The sequence below is a fragment of the Falco rusticolus genome, chromosome 10 (genome assembly GCF_015220075.1).
Source record: "Falco rusticolus isolate bFalRus1 chromosome 10, bFalRus1.pri, whole genome shotgun sequence".
NCBI classification, from domain to species: domain Eukaryota; kingdom Metazoa; phylum Chordata; class Aves; order Falconiformes; family Falconidae; genus Falco; species Falco rusticolus.
Window position 1 is genome coordinate 269,928 of NC_051196.1, and position 21,356 is coordinate 291,283.

Below are 21,356 nucleotides of genomic sequence, written 5' to 3' on the forward strand. Positions count from 1 at the left end.
ACCACAAAACAAAGTCAAAATGTCTGTATTGTTTATTGAATGCAGTTTTACATCATTTCTGATCTTCTGTCAATCTCAAATACCACAGACAAAAGATTCAAATATCATCAGTTGATCTGTATTTAAGTATCTTTAACATAATAAAATCATTATAAATGATAAAATCATATGATTATTACTAGGGGTAATGTTCTATGCAACCACACAGTAAACTTATTTTTTATGACTCTCAACTGGGAAAATCTAGTGAGGAGATGTTTGCAGGAGCTGTTGAAAAAATCACATAAACATGCAAGCACAACCAGCTCACAGAAAAGACAGTAGAAGTTGTTACTTGGATCAGAGCCTTTTTTTGGATTCAGGAGTTCTTCCAAAAGAATCGACAGCCAGCCTCCTGCTATGATTCACAGTCATGGGAAAATAATTTTGGATGAAACATGACCAGTAGTGGTAGACACTGAATCTTTAGTGACACCTTTCAAAAGATTTTGACCCTCCCCTCCTGTGTGCTGTTAAATAGCTACTATGTTCCTTCCCCAGAAACAGCTGCGTTTGACAACGAATGCTTTGGGTTCTTTAAGGTAGAAGAGCTACACACATAAAGATATTAATAGTTCTGCAGCACGAGGAAATGAGAGGGTTTCTTCTTAAGAGTGCTGTTTGAATTTAGCTAGTGACTACCCTTCTAATGGTGTAGGTGGTTAAGAATGAGAAGGAAATAAAATGGAGAGATGGAGAAGCAGAATGGATGCAAAAGACGGACAAGTAGGCAAATCAACACAACACTCAAAGGAAGAGCAACCCGTGCTTGATGTAAGTGAAATCCGCCCAAGCACAGTTCAAACCTGAAATGATGTCTGGCTTCTCAAGCGCACGTGTATGGTTGAAAAAGTATACACCTTCTACCTAATATGAGAACTTCAAGGAACTGCTTTCTTTTTCCCATCTTTACTTCTTTGACATTTTAATTGTAATTCATTACTTGAACCAATTGATATTCCCTAACTGATATTCCCAAATTTTTATTCCCCAATTCCCTTGAAACAGTGAGTATCTTTCCTGCAGGCTAGCAGTTACCTGAGAAGAAGCATCAGCATCTTTAAAATGAGAGGGAAGGAATGAAATCAGGGATAGGCAAAACCACAAATGACTGTTGCATTTCAAGCCCAATCTTGCCCGTAATGAAAAACAGCAGCAAAACTCACTGATAGCAGCAGGTGCAGGGATAAGCCCCAGAGGTTACTGCAATCTCATATTTAAAGAATATCATAAGAAAAGCTAGGAAATTTTATAGCAAATGCAACCATGAATAAAGTGAGAAAAAAATGTCTAAGCTCATGGAGTGCAAATGAAAAGCCTCTTCTGTAACATTCCCCTTTCACTGTGTCACGAAGAGCTTTGGAAACAGCATCATACTTTTTAAAATCCAAGTTCTGCCTTTGGTTTTAAGTTTGTGATACGAGAATTAACTATGGTTAGCACTTCAATTAAGGTCGAAAACCTAGAAATAAAGAGAGGTGATACTTTGCTATGTTGGGTCCTTCAGTAATGTCATTCTTATTCATAACATCATCACCTGCAGCAGAGTATCCTCACTGGATTTCTACCATCAAGATTTTGTTCTATTTCACTAAGACAACTGAAAGAAAACAAAACAGAAAAATATCTTCCTTTTATTTTAAATTTGCCTTTTCTCAGCTGTGAATCTCTGAGAAGCTCTATTGCCCTGATGGTTCAAGCAGTGAATACCAGCTTACCCCAAAGTTTCATTACTGGGTTAATTTCAAAGGAATTAATTTACTTTTGGGCTAACCCATTTTTTATGAGAATCATTGTACATTACCACTTGTCCTATGGTTTGCTTTTGGAGAAAGGACTAATCCTCCAGCATGAGTGACAGAAAAAAAATTAACAAGACCCACACCACTTTCATAGGTAAAAGTTTTCACCACCCTATAGTGGATTTCATGCTGTGCAGCTGCCGTCATAGGGAATGGCAAGAGATTCATCAAACACAGATGGATATTTCAAAGGAAAGAAATGTTGCTTTTGAATCACACTTGTTGACAGCTGTCTAAAAATTGTGTATTTTTTTTGGCTAATACATTTATGACTGGACTGAAAATAAGACAGGAAATAAAGCAGGTGCTTGGCTTTAAAACCACATTTTAAAGTGACATTCATGAAGGCATTCAAGTTTCCTACTAGGTACAGAACTCCTAAATCCACAAAATCTGGGACCAGACTTTCCCCTATTAGTCATGTCTACCCTACCTTTCTTGCAAGCCCATGGATTTAACTGTTAGAGTAGCTGGATCTGTCTCCGCTTTAATGTCCATTATGCAGTCAAAGACCGGAGTCTCCGGTACAGGATCCAAATCTAGGAAGTCATCCTCATTTTTATCCTCTGTCCACTCTGAGTACGTGAATGAAGGCTGCCGGCTCACAGATTGGCGTCTGTCCTCTTGTAGTGGAAAGGGGGGGTCTGGACGGGCTCTGAGCAGATGCCAGAACTGGAGGAAACAAACATTTGAAAAAGCTTTCTGCTTGCTGCCAGGCCTTCCATGCAGCCTAGAGGATGGGTTTGTAGGGCAACATCGCAGCTCACTATAACGTATTAGAATTGCAGAGTACTGAAGAGGACAGGAATGTTCCATGCAGGAGTAGCTTTGTGATACGTTACATGGATTTACATCTACCCATTCAAACCTGCTTTCAGCCACAGAGGTTTCCACAGAGCTGGCCAGGCTTAACTCAGTGATACAGTGGAAGCAGATTGTGCTTGTGACACACCATGTGCAAGCCAATGTGATATCACTGTTCAGTTTCTTCCCCTTCCTAAGCTTGTTTACAAAATAAAAATCTACTATACTATTCTACAAATCATACTTCTCCTGACTTAATTGTTTTCCATCTAAAATTTAGATATAGCTGGGTTAAGTAAATATAAATTTTCCTGAACTGCACATCTTTGATAATCTGGCACTGTACCTCAAATTCACGTATAAACCAATCATTTTTTAAAGAGGCCATGATTTTGATGTATCTGGTTTTGAGGCTCAGAATGCCCCTACCAGTTTTTGGCCTGTGGCACAGACTGTTCTGTGATCTAATTAATTCATTTAAACATGATATAGACATTAAATAATTCATCTTGTGAAGTTCTAGGACATACATGTAATATTAAAGTTTATAACATAAAATAGTGAAAGGTTTGAAATAGCATGAATCTAAAAAATTGCTGTATCATATTGGTTTGCACGGATGCTGCGGCAGACTAGATTGATTTGGAGATTGTATTGATAGACTGTTTAATCCTCCACACAGGCCTCAGTTAAAAATTTCAAGGCCACGTCTAAATTCTGGAACCCTAGGCCAACTTCATCCCTCTAGCATTGAACTAGGAGCAATATCACTCAGGCTGATTGTTATACAAACTATATTGGACTGTCATACATTTTTTTGAGACTAAGAAGAACAGGTCTTATTTTCCAAAGTAAAACCTCTTCCAAACTTTTCTTATAACTGGCTTTTAAATGGTCAGTTGAATTTAGAAAATGTGTCATTAAAAAGGTCAAACCTCTTCCTAGGCTACTAAAGCATGTTGTCTGGTATTGGATTTTAAATGACAATTTTCTTGTGCCTGGGTGTCTTCATGCACTTTCATTTCTCTGAGTGTAAAGAATGAAAGAAGTGAAGCCAATTTTAATTTCTGTCCACAGTCAGCTTTAGTGAAATGTTAAGACTCTCACAAAGCCGCAGTATTCATTTGACAGTTACTTCAAAATGTTTTTTTGTTTCAGTTAATCAGAGTACATAGTAATTACAAAAGCAAACATATACTAGACTTCTGTTTTACACAGCTTTGGGGCTGAGTCTGAACCAAGTCTGTCCTACATGCTTGGGCTACCGGAGGGCAAGCAAGAAGCTCCAAGACATCATTCTATTTTCACTCCCCAAGATGACTTCTAGAGCTGGGCAGTCCCACAGGACTAGCCATGCTTCTTTCACGTACCGCAAAACTGTAATAGCTGAGCAGTTCACAGTGTGAAGTATTCGCTCAACAACTCTGGACTGCTGGACAGTGCTGCTGTTACTAAAATCGGCGCTTGGGCAGAGAGCCAAGTGTAACATCTAGGTACCCGTTATATGTTACAGATCCTAGAGCTTGTACGGTGACACAGGGCTGATTTTTTCGGGTGATTTAACACACCATAAATCCAAAGGAACAAAAAGTTCACCCAAGAAACAAAACAGCTTTTCTTTAGGTTGAAGGAAGCGTGTGGTAAATAAGGAGCTGCCCAAAACACCAAAAGAAATTAAGTTATAGTTGAAAGTGATGGGGTTAAACTAAATAATGGAAAGATTGTCAGCTCTGAAAACCTGTTCAGGAGGACTGGGCAGCTCAATGCTGATTTTCTGCAGCTGCCTGGGTCTTAACACAGTGTTTTATGAGACAGAAAACAGACAGCAGTGCTAATACAAGCCTCAAGCACCCTATCCAGCCTTTTGCTTTCACTGTGACTGCCAGCTTCCCAATGCAGTCTGGTACCTGGGTGTTCTCAGAGAAGTGCTTCAAATGTCGGCTGAGGTCTGCTCTCCTGAAAAATTCACTCTACATGTATTAGAGTCACAATATCCCGATACAGGAATGAGCTGGACTTTAGCATGTGCACAGACCAGACAGGGCCTCTGTTCTCTCGGTATCACTTCTCAGAATCTGCTTGACCACCATTTCTCAGCCTTGTTACATAGCTCAACAGTTATTGCTCTACATTACAGCAACAAAGCACCTGCATCAACAGGCACATTTTCTCCCTTTCCAAGGAACTACTAAAGCATTACTGTTAAGTTACCACAGTTGATGAACTAAAAAAAAATGCTTAAGCTGCTTTTCACTGGTATGTCACCTAGTACATACATCAGTGTGGGCCTGATGCATCAGGTCCATCTTTAGAGAGAAGGGCGCATTTGGGAAAGAAAGATTTCATCATAAAGGCACGCTGCAATATAAAAGGCACCCTGCAACATCAAAGACCCCCTCAAGGTCCCTTCTAGGCAGCACATCACATAAAACCCATTGTGAGGGAGATCACTCCACTGAGACAGAGGGGAAAATAAACTGTCTTCATGCAACTATCTGTTGTCCACCAGGCTGGGATTCTAGAATCCCTGCTTAGCTCCATCACTACATTATTTTCAACGTTCTGCCAATGACTATTTTATGCTTATTATTATTTTATAATTATCCCCTAAATACTGGTAGAAGCAGATGTTTTCAAATTGCCAAGCAGCATGACCTGAGATGTCAGAGAGTAAGGTAACAGGGAGGTGGGAGGGACAAGGCTCATGCGCTTTCTCTGAAGAGCCTCTTCTTCCTAATACCACTGTTGCAGGGAACTTACTGGGCAAGGACCATTGCTCTGAACTCACAGGATGTTTCTTATATTCTGATGCTTTGTGACTTGTTCACAGAACAGGCGGTCACACACTGACATTTGTGCCTCCACTCCAGCTAGAAGACTGTTAGCGCAAACCAAAGGAATACAAAACAGAGCAAACTTGACTACATGGAAATTGTTATAAAAATGTTTTCTGTACAAGTTTTAACCAACACTTAAAAATGGGCCAAGTTTGCTCTCATCTACACTGGTATAAACATTCAATTACAAGAAGCTACCACATATGCAAAGCATTTCAAAATGAGATCAAAATTTTTGGGCACAGAAAGTTTTTATTTAATGTTACTTTCTGTGCTAAGAATAGATCAGCAATAAAGTGTTTCCATCCACCAAGAAATAGGTTGGATATGCAGAAAAATCACACCTGTGCTATTCTGATTTCCAGCTCTGAACATTTTGCTGCAAAGTTACCTGGAATTCACACAGTTCATCACAATTCTTAGATGTCTCATTTTTATTCTTTGGTATTTTCAAACACAAAAAACACCGGAAGTTTATTTTTTGAGCAGGGAATTCATCTGGATAAGGAACAGAAGCATCAAAAAAGCAGAAAACTGTGTAAACCTGGCTGACTTCCTTGTCTACATCAATGATCACAATAATGGAAGCATTAACACTAATTATTTTGCCTTGTGACTGGTTTTAAGAGGTACATTCACCTGATACATTAAACAGAAGTGCTGCATCTGAGTGAACTTAACCATGGTATATAGTATGATAAACTTCCTACCAGGGAGTGTGATCAGCAAATCAAAGGAGGCATTCCCCTCTCCTTGGCACTGATGCACCTGTACCTTGAATACCGTGTCCTATTTTAGGCCCACCAGTTCCAGAGAGATGCAGACAAACTGGAGTGGGGCCAGAGGAGGGCTACAAAGGAGGTCTGGACCACATGACTTTTGAAAAAGGTGGAGGGAATCGGGCTTGTTCAACCTGGCGAAGAGGAAGGTGAGGTAATCTAACAGCAGCCTGCAACTACTTGAAGGGCAGCTCCAGAGATGATGCTGCCAGACTCTTCTTGGTAGTGGCAGCTGATACCACAAGGGACAATGGCCACAAGCTGCAGACATCTCAGCTCAGACGCTCAGCTTTGGGAAATTCAGATCAGACATTTGGAAAAAAAACTCTACCCAAGAGCACCATGCAGTTGTGACACAGGTACCCAGAGAGATGATACATCTCCGTCCTTGAAGGTTTTCAAAACCTGTGTAGAAAAATAATGCATGGCTGGCCTTATCAGGTGTTGGCAGCAGTCCTGCTTCAAGCAGGATGTTGACTAGCAATCTCTACAGGTCCCTTGCCACCAACAGTCCCATGAATCTATGATGTACTTCATTATACTGTGCATGCAAATGGCATGCACACAGTACAGCTTCAGCTTCCTCAGCTACCCTGAGGGTACACTGCTCTAAGGACAGGAGGCGATCCGATCCACCTGCATGTTCAGTAGCTGCATTCCCACTGTTCCCAGAACGGTACACAGGGGTATGAAAAGCCATGATCAAATACTTCCTCCTAAAAAGAAAGAATTCTCCATAGCTTTCCCATCTATGACACAACTTTGTACCAGCTACCCAATCAATGGAGAAACACCACACACTCCTGCTCCCAAAGAGCTGACAGCTAACTAGATTAATCGCAGTTGTGCCACTAATCTTGCTCTGCAGCTGGTGCCTTGGTGTTACATTCATAAGTGCACTGGTGCTTTGGAACAGCTCTTTCTGCCACTTAAATCAATGGATGCTCTTCAGGCAATTCATAAAGCAGCAATATTAGATGGTCCTGTTACTGGACCACATCCCTTCTATTTAAGTGAAAATTGTTGGCCCACCTGTGGATGGAAAGAATAAAACCCATCCATCACGGTAATCCCCAATTCATCATAAAACTGAGTAAGGTTAAGTGTAGTCTTAACTCCTCTACATAAAGCAAGCAGGTAATTCTATAGAAATAGCCCCAAAGACGTTGCTTTACAATCAGCTTGGACATCACCAACAACTTCAGGTGAATTAGACATCTTATAAAAACTCACTGAAAAAGATCATGAATATAGTTTGTACAGTAGCATAACTTACCAGAGATCCTACAAATAACAGTCCTAGAGAAGCTAAAGACAGCAGGATGTATAATACCACAATGCTCCCGATTCTAGTCAGGTCCTACGAAATGACAGAATTGACAATGATTCATAAAGTATTTAGGGGCACAGTATAGCATGTGCATGCATGTTCTTGGCAAGCTTCTGTATTCATTCTTGGATTTCCCATGCAGATTCAGTCATACCATGCTCCCAATCTGTGGAACAGCCACCATCAACAACGAAAAAAAGACTGAATTTGAAACCATTGCTAAGTCTCAGCATCTCAGAAGGTCTAAAACTAGATTTCGCTGTGAAGGCAAACAAGAAAATCTGCTTCCTAGCCTCATGCATTGTCAAAACTGAGATCTGGACCCACCACTCAGTTTTGCAGCCTGCACCAATGTTTCATGGCCTGAGTCAGTGTGATTTTATTCTGTGGCAAAGGACTTTGAAGAAAGCTGAGTAGTGTTCCCATGTTTGTGGGTCCTTACATAGAACACAGCCATAGAGGACTTTTCTACATTTTCTACACATTCTGTGAAATACCATCAAGATAATTCACATCACTGACAGTGAAATTTACTCTGATGACTTAGTCATATTTAAGTAGTTCAGATTTCAGCCTATTCTCAGTAGAAGGTGCAAAATTCGGTTCTAATGGGCTTCAGTGGGCAAGGAATTTTACTCTGTTTCTGACCCATTTGTACAGCTAAAGAGAAATTCAGAGTTAAGAGCTTTCATTCGCTTATTTTAATGTCAGAAGATTTCTTCGCCTTTACTGTTTTCAAGTGTAAATTTGCACAGTAAATAGTGCTACAATAAACAGTCCTCAAAGATACGCTTGAACATCTGCACAGAGTCATAGTTGGGGTGTTCTTGTGGTGCATTCTAGGAATCAGCTTCCTCCATACTGAACATTTATTTTAAGTCAAAATCTTATAGATCAGGGATTTTCTGTAAGAAGCAATTTTTTAATGATTGACCCACTGCAAATAAGGTACAGACAATACTCAATGAAGAGCTCTGATTGCACATAATAAATCCAACTGGAAAAGGGCAAAGAAAAAGTGCTTCTTTCAAATAAACAAAAGAGCATCTGACATGCAGCTCAAACACTGTTAAGAGAACACAGAAAACAGCCACTGTGTTTAGTGTGTACTGTACACCGTACTTCAGCCACAAGAGGCACCGAGTCAGATTTCCTATTTGTACTGCATAGCCTCTGCTACAAAGATACGTACAATGAACATAAGCATTCTGATAGCAAAATTATTTCGTCTGATTTTTGAAAGTAGCTGCTTACCATTTAATTAAGGTTCTGTCCACACTAGAGAAAACTGCACCGGGTATAATTAAACCAGTAATTTATCAGATGAATCATACTGGTCATTACGTCGCAGTGAGAAGCTAAGCAATTTTACTAGGGTAGCTTTGTAGATATAACTGAATCGGTACACCTAGTACACCTGAAATACTTTTACTGCACACAGATGCGCTCTAAACACTCAACGATATTAGAATTTTGTGACTGGGTATCTTGTGATTTGCACCCTTTATGAGGGTTGATTCATTTGTCCAGAATTTAAGCTTCTATCCATCCTAATAAATTAAGTTCCAGCTCTCCCATTACTGTGGACTAAACCCTAGTGGGCTGATTTCTTACTGCTTTTTTTCATTTGTACAGTACGAAAAATCTGCTGTGTTGATCTAACGTCACAGCCAAAAATTCAGCCCTGTATCTTGAAGATAAAATACGGATCTGTTTTCAGAAAACTCTTTTCTCTGTTTCAGGACACATGCACAATGCAGACATCACTATATTACATGAAGTACATGTATATAATACTTTTAATCAGAAAAGATATCAGAAGCACCACACAAAGGCTACTGACAACACCTATATAAATCAGGGTAGTAATGGGACTTACCTCCCCTTGATCTGACAAAAAATGTTTAAATGGGGTAAACAGGTAAGACAGCAAGTCAAAGGCATTCTGAGCTGCTGGGATGGTCCCGTAAGTGCTGTACCACAGCATCATGCAGAGAAGCTGTGCAATCAATCAGAAAATACATAATGAGCATCTCTCATTACACAAACATTCATTTTCATTTCAAGACTGCATAATTAACTATTAACTAATTTATTTCTCCTTGATTTCATGTTGATCATTTTTGCTGTACTAAGTCAGGTATTTTCTAGACTGTAGCTTAACAAGAATAAAAAGACCGAAGGCTAAATGTTCAGCTATTATTAACTAGATGTGTATCAGTGAGTTAAGCAAGCTTACTCTGATCTAAACTAGCAAAAGGACGGCTCATGGCAGCCTGTACATCGAAAGAGCAACAGGTTCCTCTGACTTCTGAACTTTCAGCATTATTACTTTTAGATCAAAATTGGTAATTCAGTGAACTTGGTATGCTATTAAAAGACATATTCATACTATGTAAAGTTCTTGCAAATAGCCATGTTCACATAGGCATCTCTGTAAACAGATATACACACACAAACACACACATGTTGAAACATTTAATTTGAACTGCTTAAGGTTCCTGCACACACAACAGTTAACATAAAGCTACAAAAGCAACGATGCTGTATTTAACACCCTCACAGAGAGGTATACTCATCCCCGTATACGCTTATCCCCAACCATGAAGGGCACGTGGCAACTTTAAAGTATACAATTCCCAATCCACTTGTTAACAAGACTGTTATTTACCCCCAGACATACCAGCTACAGAAAATGGATTTGTTGGGAGATGGGTCACTTGGCAAAGGAGGCATTAGCAGGGGGGCAGGGAATAGGGTTGGGAGCCTGGGACATCAAAAAGCAGAGGCTGTTTGCAAAGCAAGGCTGTGAGACAATGGCTGCAGAAACAGCTATGTCCGCTGCTACATCTGCAATGCATGAGGAGGAAGCCTCCCAAACCAACAAAGCTTAAAAGAAGAGTCCCAGCATTTTAAAGTGATGACAAGCCATCTTACCAGTATCTGTGAAAGGACAAACAGATACATGCTGTCTCCAGGCATTAATCCATTCCACTGGGCAGCCCAACCAAGCAGTGCTGTTTTCTGGGAGGTTTTCAGGGACTGCTCCTTCTTATTCAGCTTTCCTTGATGTCCTTCAGCTTCATCCATTGACTCCATAACAGCTGGATTGGAAGGACCTTCACGTGAAAATGACATGTGCAGGGAATGAACAGTATGTAACCCTGCAGCCACAGCAGAGGCTGCAAGGGCTATTGTTTTCTTAGAGGCGATGGTTACCTCTCAGTTCTGCATCGGTAAGCGCGGCTCAGGATTGTGAGCGTCACACTCTATTAGTGCAGCTGTATTCACCTGCCTTCGTCAGAAAAAAGTGAGTGTGGGTGGATAAATTATTTTCCCTTTCTTTCCGGAGGTGCAGATTCTGCAGATTACTGTTGTTAATAAAATCTCATTTACATCGCTGCACCTTTTCGTTTTTACTTTTTAAAAGGAACCATCTGTGCTATTTTCTAGCTCCACACTTCCTGGCTACAAGTTGGCAAAGAACCCATTTTGTCCCTCCTGCCTCTATTTCCCAGTATTTGTTTGCTTTGTCTAATTTGACTATATATTTCTGAGGCAGAGACTGGTTCATGTTATGCGTCTGAATAGCGCTCACGGGCTCTGGGTTTTGGCAGAGTGTCTTAAGGTACTAATAAAATAGCCTTTATACTAAACCTACTTCTTGGATTAATTCATACTCAAGAGCTATTTAATAAAGTTGCAATGCTATTCTATTCAGTGGAAATACACACTGGAGTGGCTAGTCCCTCAGTAACAGTATTTTGAACAGAGTCTGTGTAGATAAATTCATTTACAAGCTAAAAGGCGTGAAAGATCAGGCCTGTTTGATGTAAATACTACTGATTTGTATCTTTCTACATGATGGAAAGCCTAAAGGCTGCCCTACAAACAAGACTATAGCCTTAAGCCTAACCCAGCCACCTGTGCCCCAGGGAAAGGCCACATCATCAGCAGTTCCATGGTTTGCTGAGGTCAGATTTCTACAAATGTTCCTCTTATCAGACACTTCTCTACATGTCTCACAACAGTAACTCTAAGTCAGCTAAACCACCATAAGCTAGCCACCGCTCTAATTAGGCAAATACAACATAGGATCAGTGTATCAGCTGAGGGTCCGGCCATTGATACACTAAGAAGTCATGAAAATATCCCACTCTGACTTCTAAAGTACCAAAATGTGAGAGTGGACAGAAACATGACATGTTTGTCCCCACTCTGTGATTATTCTCCCTCCTGTCACTGAAACAGATCTTAGGGTATCCATCCCTGCACAAGAGAATAAGGTGTTCAGGAAATACTGCCTGCTCCCTCAGCAAGGTTCCCCATTCCCCAGCTGCCCAGCAGCAAGAGGGTCACCACTGCCTAATGACTGGGGAGACCCAGAGGTACAAGAAGGAGCACCTGCAAGGTGCTACCTTGGGGAAGTACTCCCCAGCAGCTCAGTTACTGGTTTCTCATTTTCAAGATGTCTCCAGTCAGGTTACAATGGGTAGTGGCCTCAGCAGGGTATGCTTGGTATAACTGGTTATATGTAGCTCTTTTCACTGTCTTTACACGGGTGTTTCTGAGGAAGCATAGAGAACACGCAGCTAGACAGACATACACCCATGTATGTCATACCATAGGTATATGCTAAAATTCACTATTTGCCCGGAAGGACTCAGTACAGTGATCTGCATAGACACTATCAAAATTTCATATTAAATACAGGTCAACAGCACGTGGATAAAATATGGAACTAAAGAGGCCAAATCAGAAGTGTCATCATTCCCTGCTCGTATTTCTCACAGTGGTAAAACTCCCTTCACTTTCATCTGTATATCTTTAATGCTGGAAGTCAACCACTTGAAAATAATCACTTTTCAAAGAAAAGCAAGTAGTTTCTGGAACTTAGCTCAAGAGCTCTTGGGAGTTCTACCACTGTCGTTCAGGCTCCAGCCAGTAATCTACAGTCTGTGACAAACCCCTTCAAGAAACACAGAGAGCCCACATGCAGTCCTCAGTGTACAGGGACAGTGACCATATACTTAACACCTGACTTCTCATACCATGCTACACAGAGCTGGACTCAATGTTCTCCAGAAGGACAACACAGAAGCCACAGTAAACAGCCACAGTTAAGGCTGCCTAAATACTTTCCATGCTGGCCTTCATTTTCTATGATGTGCTAAAACCTAACACTTAAAAGCTGAAAATTTTCAAGATTGCAAACTGCTTCATGTCTCACTGGATTTGGACAAGAATTCAGGTCAAAACCCTTGCTAACAATTGTCAATTTTTCCCTGCTATTTTTGTGGGATGTTTATGGTCTGTATTTTGGAACAGAAATTTGAAATTTAGCAGGGAGAGAATCTTGATGTCAGAAATCATTTTTGCCATCCATGAAAAGAGACATGCACCTGTGACTGAGATGTAAACCTTCAAAAATATCTATTTACATATAGTTTATTATGGCTTGCTTCTAAGGTCTCTAACCCTCTGTTTTCACTATGCACATTTTAAGTGTTACTTTTCCTTTACCTGCATTAAACAATGCACCTATGTCCCTAAGAATGGTCAATGAACCCATTTACTGTTTTTCCAAATCCTAACAACTTCCTTTCTTGGATACTCTTCCCCACAGTTCAAGATAAAATACAGACAAAGCAGAATTAATTTTTTTTTAAAAAAAAAACACCCAAAATCTTTGGGAAGACAACCAGAACAAGGAGCCAGGTAATAACAGATTTCAAGCTCAGCCTTCAACTATTTTTTGTAAGTCATAATATTACATACTTCAGAAGACCTTTTTTTTTAATTGACCAAAAGCTCTTTCAGCTGCCTTATGCAGCAGGCAAACAGAATTTCGTATCAGTAACAGCCTGAGACTTTACAAAGTCACTTCTGTATAGGCTGGAAACAGAACTGTGACTCCAGTATGACAATGTGAAGGCCACTTAACCACATGCCTCCTGGAACAAAGATGTCAAAGTCAGGGGACTGCACTGTACCTGTAACCATGGGGATCTATGCCCCTCCACAGCCCAGAAGCCCAGTTCCCAGTATTCCAGTGTTGTCTAGCACCAGCTGTACAATTGTAGGAATCACATTCTCCTTCTTATAAACTGCCCTATAGGAAGGACAATAGACTACTACTAGTTTCAATTATTTTCACTGTATACAGCAGAGATCTGGTCTATGGACCTAGGAACCCAGGATTCCAGCTTTGCTGAATTGATACGGTTATCAACAGGTATTTTCACTAATACAGTAAAAGACAACAGGGGTAAGAACTAAAATAATGGACATCTGTCTGAATGCGTATGTATAAATATATAGATTAAGATTCATGTCTTGGGTATACAAAGAAAGTGCCTTGGATTAATTAAAGTCCATTCAAAAACTTGCTACTCAATCACAAATTATTAGATTCTAACAAACATGATGCCCACCTAGGGTTCTGTATTGATTTAACTATGTCATCCTTAAACAATACTTCAATTACCATTCACACTTCAACTTGTGACCCTATATTCCTGTATTATATGCCCTAATGGGCCTTGGATTCTTTCAGTGCACAGATTAGGTAATAAATGAGTGAGGTATCAGTAAAATTTTCTTGTGTCAAGGTCAGTCTGAAGGTCTTGAGACAGCTGACAAGGGTAACTTACATCCAAGGAGGAGCTAATTAAGCCTCTCCTCTGCTAATGACTTGACTGACATGACATCCAACATCCATGTGATATTCTCCTGAATTCCTGCACCACAGAGATTGGGATTCAAGTTCCACAAGTACTTCTGCTTTGACGGAGGACTATACTTGCTAGAAAAAACCCTCTGGCAGAAGAAATAAAAGGTCTCCAACATCTGTAGCAGCCATAAGCTTGTTAAAGCAACTTGAAATTTCAGAACAGCACCATAAACTTTCTCTGAAAAAGGATGAGGTGAGGAGCTTTCTGGATCAAGCCAGTAACCCGTTCATCCTGCATCATTTCTTGAATTGTAGCCACCAGTACAAGCTGCCAAAAATAAATGGCACAACACTGCTATGGGATAATCTATACAGGGAAACATCTCTGTCCACGCACAAGGTAACAGCTGGCTTCCGTAACTCAGACAATGCCCATTTTAAATCCCCTGTGCCTCCATCTCTTTCTTTTTCTGACTTCACATGTGGGTACATAAAAGGCAGAAGAAACAACACCTATATACACTCTCAGAAAAACATGTGCCTAGAGTACTAGACTTCACTGAAACACTAAAAGGCACTGTAGTAATGGTAAGTTAGTCAACAATGCCTTGGAGTAACAAACATGCCATGATCCAAGTCGAATGCTGCTGTGGGGTAGGTGAGGCATCAGCAGCTCTGTAACTGAACTGATTCATACTCAGAGCCTTCAGAGAAACACAAAACAAATCAAGGAACAAGCCCCCAGGACCACATATCCTGGCTGCATTTCCTAATGAACATAGCACTTTAAAAGGAACTTGTGTCCCCTCTTGTGCATGGGTGCTAATGCTCCGGGAACTGAGACACCTCTGTTGGCAGATTTAATTTAACGATGTATTTTTGAGATCAAAGACTACTTGTTCCTTATCAAAAGGATTTTTACAATATAAATAAAACATACCCCAGCAATGAAAATACAGTGCTCATACTGTTATTAGACTTTTACTTACATCCATCACACTGTGCCTGTAGGAATCATGCTTCTGGGGGATTGTGTGGTACTGCCTTTTCAATGGAAAATACAGGTTTTGTTAATGGTGGCTTCTTCATTTGTGGTGGAATCCTCAAGCTCTGCGGAACTGCCTGCCAGACACACAAGACAAGGGAAAAATGGGCCTCACCTGTTCTGTCAGTTCTCAAGCTGCAGCAGTCAACACACCACAGCAGCTCAGCTGCATTGTCCCATATTTGTTTTACACGTGTGGAGATCCGTATTCCTCTGAACCTGTCTGTATCTTCATGACAGCTGTGCACAGCAAGGGTTTACTTTATAAGAAGGGACCACAGTGTGGAAGCATTGCAAAGTGTGAACAAGTCCGCAATACTTCACATCTACCAAGACTACCAACACTTCACGCCAGAGTCCTAAATCCATGTATAGCCTCTGCATCTTCAGACTTCAAAATGCAACTGCCTACTCAAATCATTACCTCCAATTTCTATTTAACTGCTAGTGAGACCTGCTATTGATTAGAGAACAGCAGATGAATGTATACTACTGATACAGGTTTGCAAACGAATTGCTTATTTTCACATGCACCTAAACCGCATATGCAGGACACAGCCCTCTCATGGTACTTCATGTATCTGCTCAAGACCTTATAAAATCTGCAGGTTGTAAGACACGCTGATTGCAGGCAAGTGCAGATGCCAGCAAGACACATCAAAGCTGAATGAGCTGCCTCAGAGTACACATGAATGAAAGGTAGCTTGTGCTGAATGGTAAAAATACAGCTCATCTAATCAAAGACCGGAGCTTTAGAAGGAAGGTGTTGGCCAAGCAGACATTTTCTTTTTTGATTGCCACTACAGTGCGAGAAGGATGGAAACAGAATAATTAGCTTTTGGACCAAAAGTCAATCTTTCTTTAGAACTGCAGTGGTATGCGAAGAAGTGAGTAAGAGGATGGGGACCTTTCATGCTTGCATAGCAAACACAACTTGTGTACTTCACATTCCTCTCTCCACGGGAAACCAACTGGTGGGTCACTATTCCACAACTCAGAAACTTTTACTGAACTTCTTTATAACCAGCCCACAGAAGCTGCATCATTACTGTTTACAGATGGGTACAATTCACCACCTAGGAAGTCGGTTTTTTTCTTGATGCTCTCTACACTCCTAACTCACCTGACAAGTTATATTAAAATCACACTCGAGATCTAATGAGCTGTGTTGAAAGCTGGGCATGCAATTTCCAACACTTGCTGTTACTGCAAGAACACACCTCTCTCTGGCTTCTCCATTATTATTATTTTTACTTCCTCAGTCATGATACAGTATTGACTGCTTCTATTCTACTTGATCCTTAACGTGCTGTGTTTACAAGAGTTACAATACATTTACCTTTCCCAAACGGCTTAATAAAACACTGACTGGGAAGAGAGCATCCAGTCCCCGAAAGTATCCAGTAAAAGAAAAACATTCCCAAATGCACCCTACAGCTACCTACACTACTGCCTGACTGGAGATAGGAGAGATTTACAACAATGTAACTGCCTCAATACCTCCAATTCCACTCCGGAAAAAGTCCTCAGTTTTAGCTGCCAAGAACTTGTGGTTGGTAGATCTTGCATTTGTAATGCAAAACCACATAGAGAGCTACTTCAGAAGACATCAGACAGCTTAATTCAAACACTAGCAACAACTGAGACAGATCCACATATCCCATGAAGTTTACCACTAAACACTGCAAAGCACCAAAGAAATTTTTAAATCACTTTTGTATCTAACTGGAAGCCAGTTAGATTGATCCAGCGGTTCTTCGTAGCACTGAAAACTGTAATTGCAGGTTTCATCCTCCTCTCTGTAACAGAGGTTAACGAAAAAATAAGCCTGACATATCATTAATCCAGGCAAGAGGTCCAAGCAACTGTAACTACACCATCTCTCAACACATTACAGAGGAATGGAAAACTCTTCACCAAGACTCACGTCTACGTAATAGCAACCTGGCTGTCAGTCTCCTACTTTACTTATTCTGAGATTAAGTTCAGCTTACGGTTTCTGGTGCTTTCAGTTCACACTAAGTGCACCAGAATTAGCTGGGCCAAGCTACAGGTATTCACAGCTGTGAGGAACAGCTGATATTTATAACATTCAGGGATTCTACTTGGGAAAGCGGAATGTTTTTACTGAAATGATCACACTGGAAGTAGCTAAGAATATTAGTATTTAATTCACTCTGATTCCTGGGTTGATACGCCCCTCAAAAGGAATTCAGCTGCTCAGGAGCTCTCAAAGTGACACTGTTTCAGGCTTTCTGAAGATTCAAGAGAACACCTCCCCATCCTTTCTGCCCCCTCTTTTTTTTTGGCAGGGATGGGGTGTGTGAGGTGGGTTTGCACATTATCTACGTTAGCTGAAAGGGAAGAAGTTAATCTGAAAGATCCAACTCTGGAACAGAAGTCTGGAAAATTCAGTGACAACAATGCACACCACAGCTTTAAAACTGAGCTAAAAGCTAAAAGTAAGTGCAACCACTGATATAAAACGTCTACCTGCTGTTGCTTAGTCTACAGGTAAAAACCTGCTTCAAACCCTCCCTTCTGAAGGAAAACCACAGAAACAGTAAAATACCACATCATTACAAAACTGCTTAGAAAGACACTGCAATGGCCCCTCCTTAATACTGACTGAGAAAAAGGTTAATTTAATTTACCCTTGTGTGACAGAGGAAAACCAGCAAATAACATCCATTTTCCTTTGCACTTGCTTGATTATGAGTATCAGCTAGCATGCTTAAAGCCAGCAGCTTCATTCTGAGAAAGGGAAACGTTCTCAGCGGAGTTCTGCGAACAACAGTGCAGAGGGAAATGGGTGTAATCTACCAGCCAGGAAAAGTGCTGGAGGCTTGCACTTTTCAAGCTCAACTAGTAGCTTGAAAACTAGTGTCTGCTGCCTAAGCCAAATGATTACCAAAATGGAAAGACATATCAACAGAAAAAGAAAGGAAAGAGGAAAGTCATGCAGAAAATCCGTGAGCAAGCCAGGCAGTGAACTGAGGTCTGCGCACGCATTTCTAGTTCAATGCCTCTCCCCTTTCACTGGCAACATTTTTAAACTTGGGAGAAGAAACTTTCCTCTCTACTTGAAATTCAAGTTCTGCTGAAAAGAATATGCTGCCCCTTCTCCCTGCTGGTGGGCTGCACAGCTCCATCCGCACCCAGCCTATTCTCATCTCTGAGGGAGCAGGAAGCTGATGCCAGTGTGCGAGGAGAATAGCTGCCTTTCCACTCGGCAGCTCCCTGCTGAACTGCTGAGTCACACGTTTTCTCTGCATTCATTTTCACACTGCTCCCACTCAGTCCACCTGCCACTTCATCTGGGATGGGTGGGAGGAAAGAAAGAGAGGTGAAGTCAGAAAAAACATTCATGTTCACCCGGGACCATTATCACGATACTGCAGGGTCGCATATAAAAGCAAGCCTGCAAGCTGCTAGAGAGGGATAGAGAAAAATATCAGCTTGCAAGACAAACTGCCTCCCCCTCTTCTTCAACAAGATGAGACTGGCCAGTGAACAAGTTGCAAACCTCATTCAATTCCCAATCAGTCACTGATGTTACGTGCTTGCTGGTATGTTCTGCAAATTCCAGGCTTCAGATCAGGCCTCGAGGTTTTCCTTCTTTTCTGTGATTTAGAAGAGCTTTCAAGGTGCTGTGATTTTTTCAACAGTCCAACCGGTACAGTGTAGTAAATGACTGGCTGCCAAGGGAAGTGCCATCGTGGTAAGTGACAATACCATTTGGATAGATTCCAGTTCCTAAGGGCATCTTCATCTGAGTTGCTGCAGTGGAAATGTCCACCAGCCCCAACTTTCATCATTCAAGAAGATGAAGAGAAAGTCTCGGCCATTTTCTTGCAGCTTAGACATAAACCACACATAGCAGGAGCCAACTCTCCTCCTACCTGTCAAATTCTTATGTAGGTTGGACTGTACATATAGAAACATACATTTCACTGAATTATCAAGGTAGTAATCTTTTCTGTAACTAGATTTCTGGACAGTACACATATTGAAAAAAGACAGTGCCCAGAAGCTTCCTAGTTTATTAAATCAGCATCTAGAAAAACACTTCTGAAACTGACTTTCAGACTAAACCGGGACAACTGTGATTTATTTACAGACCAATTTTTAACCTACTGCTACTGTAGTTTTTCAGAAGAAAAACTGAGGGCTTGTTAGGAACTAAATAAGGATTTTGTTTCATTAAGCAGAATTAGCGCTTCAAAAAGTAAGCCTGTTTTTCCCTGTGAGAAAGCCTGTTCTTAAGTAATGTTCAGCCTTGCTTCCCAGTAATTCTTCTGGTGCAAGTCTGCTTGAAACATGCTTGTGCTGTACAGGTCTGAAGTATAGAGACAAAATCCAGTCTCAGAAGAGTTTAATGACATCACACTAACATGCTTTTCTATATTAACTTCTACTTCCCACCCCCTAGAGTGGCTGGCTCATCATCATGCTGCTCAAGAAACAGTTCATGAAAAAAAAAAAATGTAACTGGAGGGGAAAGTAAATACAGGAAAGATAAAAACAAAACTCAAAACCTTCTCAAATTTCCCTGCCTCCGTACAGTTTGTTCTAAATAATCAAAAGAATTTGCAAAACACGTATTTACAAGACAGGACTCTGGTCTATCAAGTCATCCCTGAAGAGGGAAGGATGCAGCCTGCCAGCAGAGAATTTGTTTCACTGAAGAGTCAGACTGGGAGATTCCATCTGAGCTGCCATCAAACCCTTCCTGGAAGAAACCAGATGCTCAAGCCAGCACTCCTTGCAGACCCGGAGTCCTAGACAGTGCTATTGCTTGCTTAATATACCTAGCCCATCTAGTAAGAGAGAAAGTAACTTACTTGATCATCACATCAAGTCCCTAGTTCATAATAATTCATAGGAAACAGAGTTGTAAGGGCAAAGCAGCTCACAACACGCTTGGCTGACACTACTCTGAATCAGGTGTAAGCCTCACTTACACAGGAGCAAGAAGAAAACAAAATCATCAGGCTCTCTGCTCTAAAAAGGGGAGGCCTCCCAGTTCAGCAACAATGAACTGCTGGGAGCCAGCAGAAGCAGTAAGGAACTGTCAGATAAAGCACCCATATGGGAAGTATACGAGAGGTACTGTACCACCTGCTGCGGTCTGATTCTCCTCCAGTGAGTAATGAGTACATTATACACTGCTGTATCTACTAATAATGGGGGAGTTCCTCTTAATTTCTGACACAAGATTACTTATGCCCTTGTCCACATCTAAATTGTATTTCCACTACTACATCAAACAACAAGAGGTTTATTCATCTAACGGCTATAATAATGCTTACAGGTCTTCAACACAAGATGTGTGGTTAAGCACTGTACCTTTCCCTTCTCTCGTGCAAAACATGTCAAGTTAAAGGATAAGCTATTTCTCACAGCAGCTAGGGGCCCCTAGAGCAGTGTTTGCTTCAAAACAAGTAAAATATTTAATATAGTGTCAAATTACAGCCCTGAAGTAATGTAGACCCTCAGCGGGCAGAGACAGTGAATATTAACTTCTATCACACCCACACATTATTAGCATTTGCCATCTTTCAATCAGGGCTCTGTTCAAATCTTTAGGGTTTTTTGCATAAAGCTCTTTCCACCTTTTCCATTAAACCCCTTACAGAAGGTCTGTCCGATTGCCACTTAACAATTAGATGCAATTCCCCCCAAAAAGAAACCCACCAAAAAACCCCAACAATTTCTTGTTATGCTGTTTTCTTCAGTGAAAGTTACCAAGTGCCTGGTGATAATTCTGGGAGGTGCCTTGAGCTTTTGTAAACAGACTTGCAAGTTGGCTTTCAGTGGAGGTGGTTGTCCCAAATTATTTCCAGCCTGCAAACTCCCTTTAACACTGAAAATGGAAACCCACAAAGCAGCTCTGTAATTCCACACTTAAAGAGGTATGGCTTTGCTCATGAATCAGCCTTGCACAGACAACATAGCTAGGGAAAACTGTCAGCAGCACAATAACAATGCAGATTCAGACGTACAGGACTGAATTCTCTTTCTGAAACAGAATAACCAACTCTCCC

The 21,356-nt window shown here is 40.9% G+C and overlaps 1 protein-coding gene across 17 annotated transcripts in view; it reads right to left on the reverse strand.

Annotated features, from left to right (window-relative positions):
• PTPN5 (protein tyrosine phosphatase non-receptor type 5) overlaps positions 1-21,356 on the reverse strand; it is a 77,011-nt gene that overhangs the window by 23,841 nt on the left and 31,814 nt on the right. For 11 of the 17 annotated variants that reach the window (XM_037402396.1, XM_037402389.1, XM_037402398.1 and 8 more), the window contains 5 exons: positions 15,254-15,386; positions 10,529-10,710; positions 9,471-9,590; positions 7,538-7,621; positions 2,275-2,513 (listed from right to left, as the gene is read on the reverse strand). In XM_037402396.1, the coding sequence (XP_037258293.1) occupies positions 2,275-2,513; positions 7,538-7,621; positions 9,471-9,590; positions 10,529-10,690 (605 nt within the window). In that variant the 5' untranslated portion in view covers positions 10,691-10,710; positions 15,254-15,386. The remainder of the gene's footprint in view (positions 1-2,274; positions 2,514-7,537; positions 7,622-9,470; positions 9,591-10,528; positions 10,711-15,253; positions 15,387-21,356) is intronic. The other 6 variants (XM_037402399.1, XM_037402400.1, XM_037402391.1 and 3 more) reach the window with 4 other exon arrangements.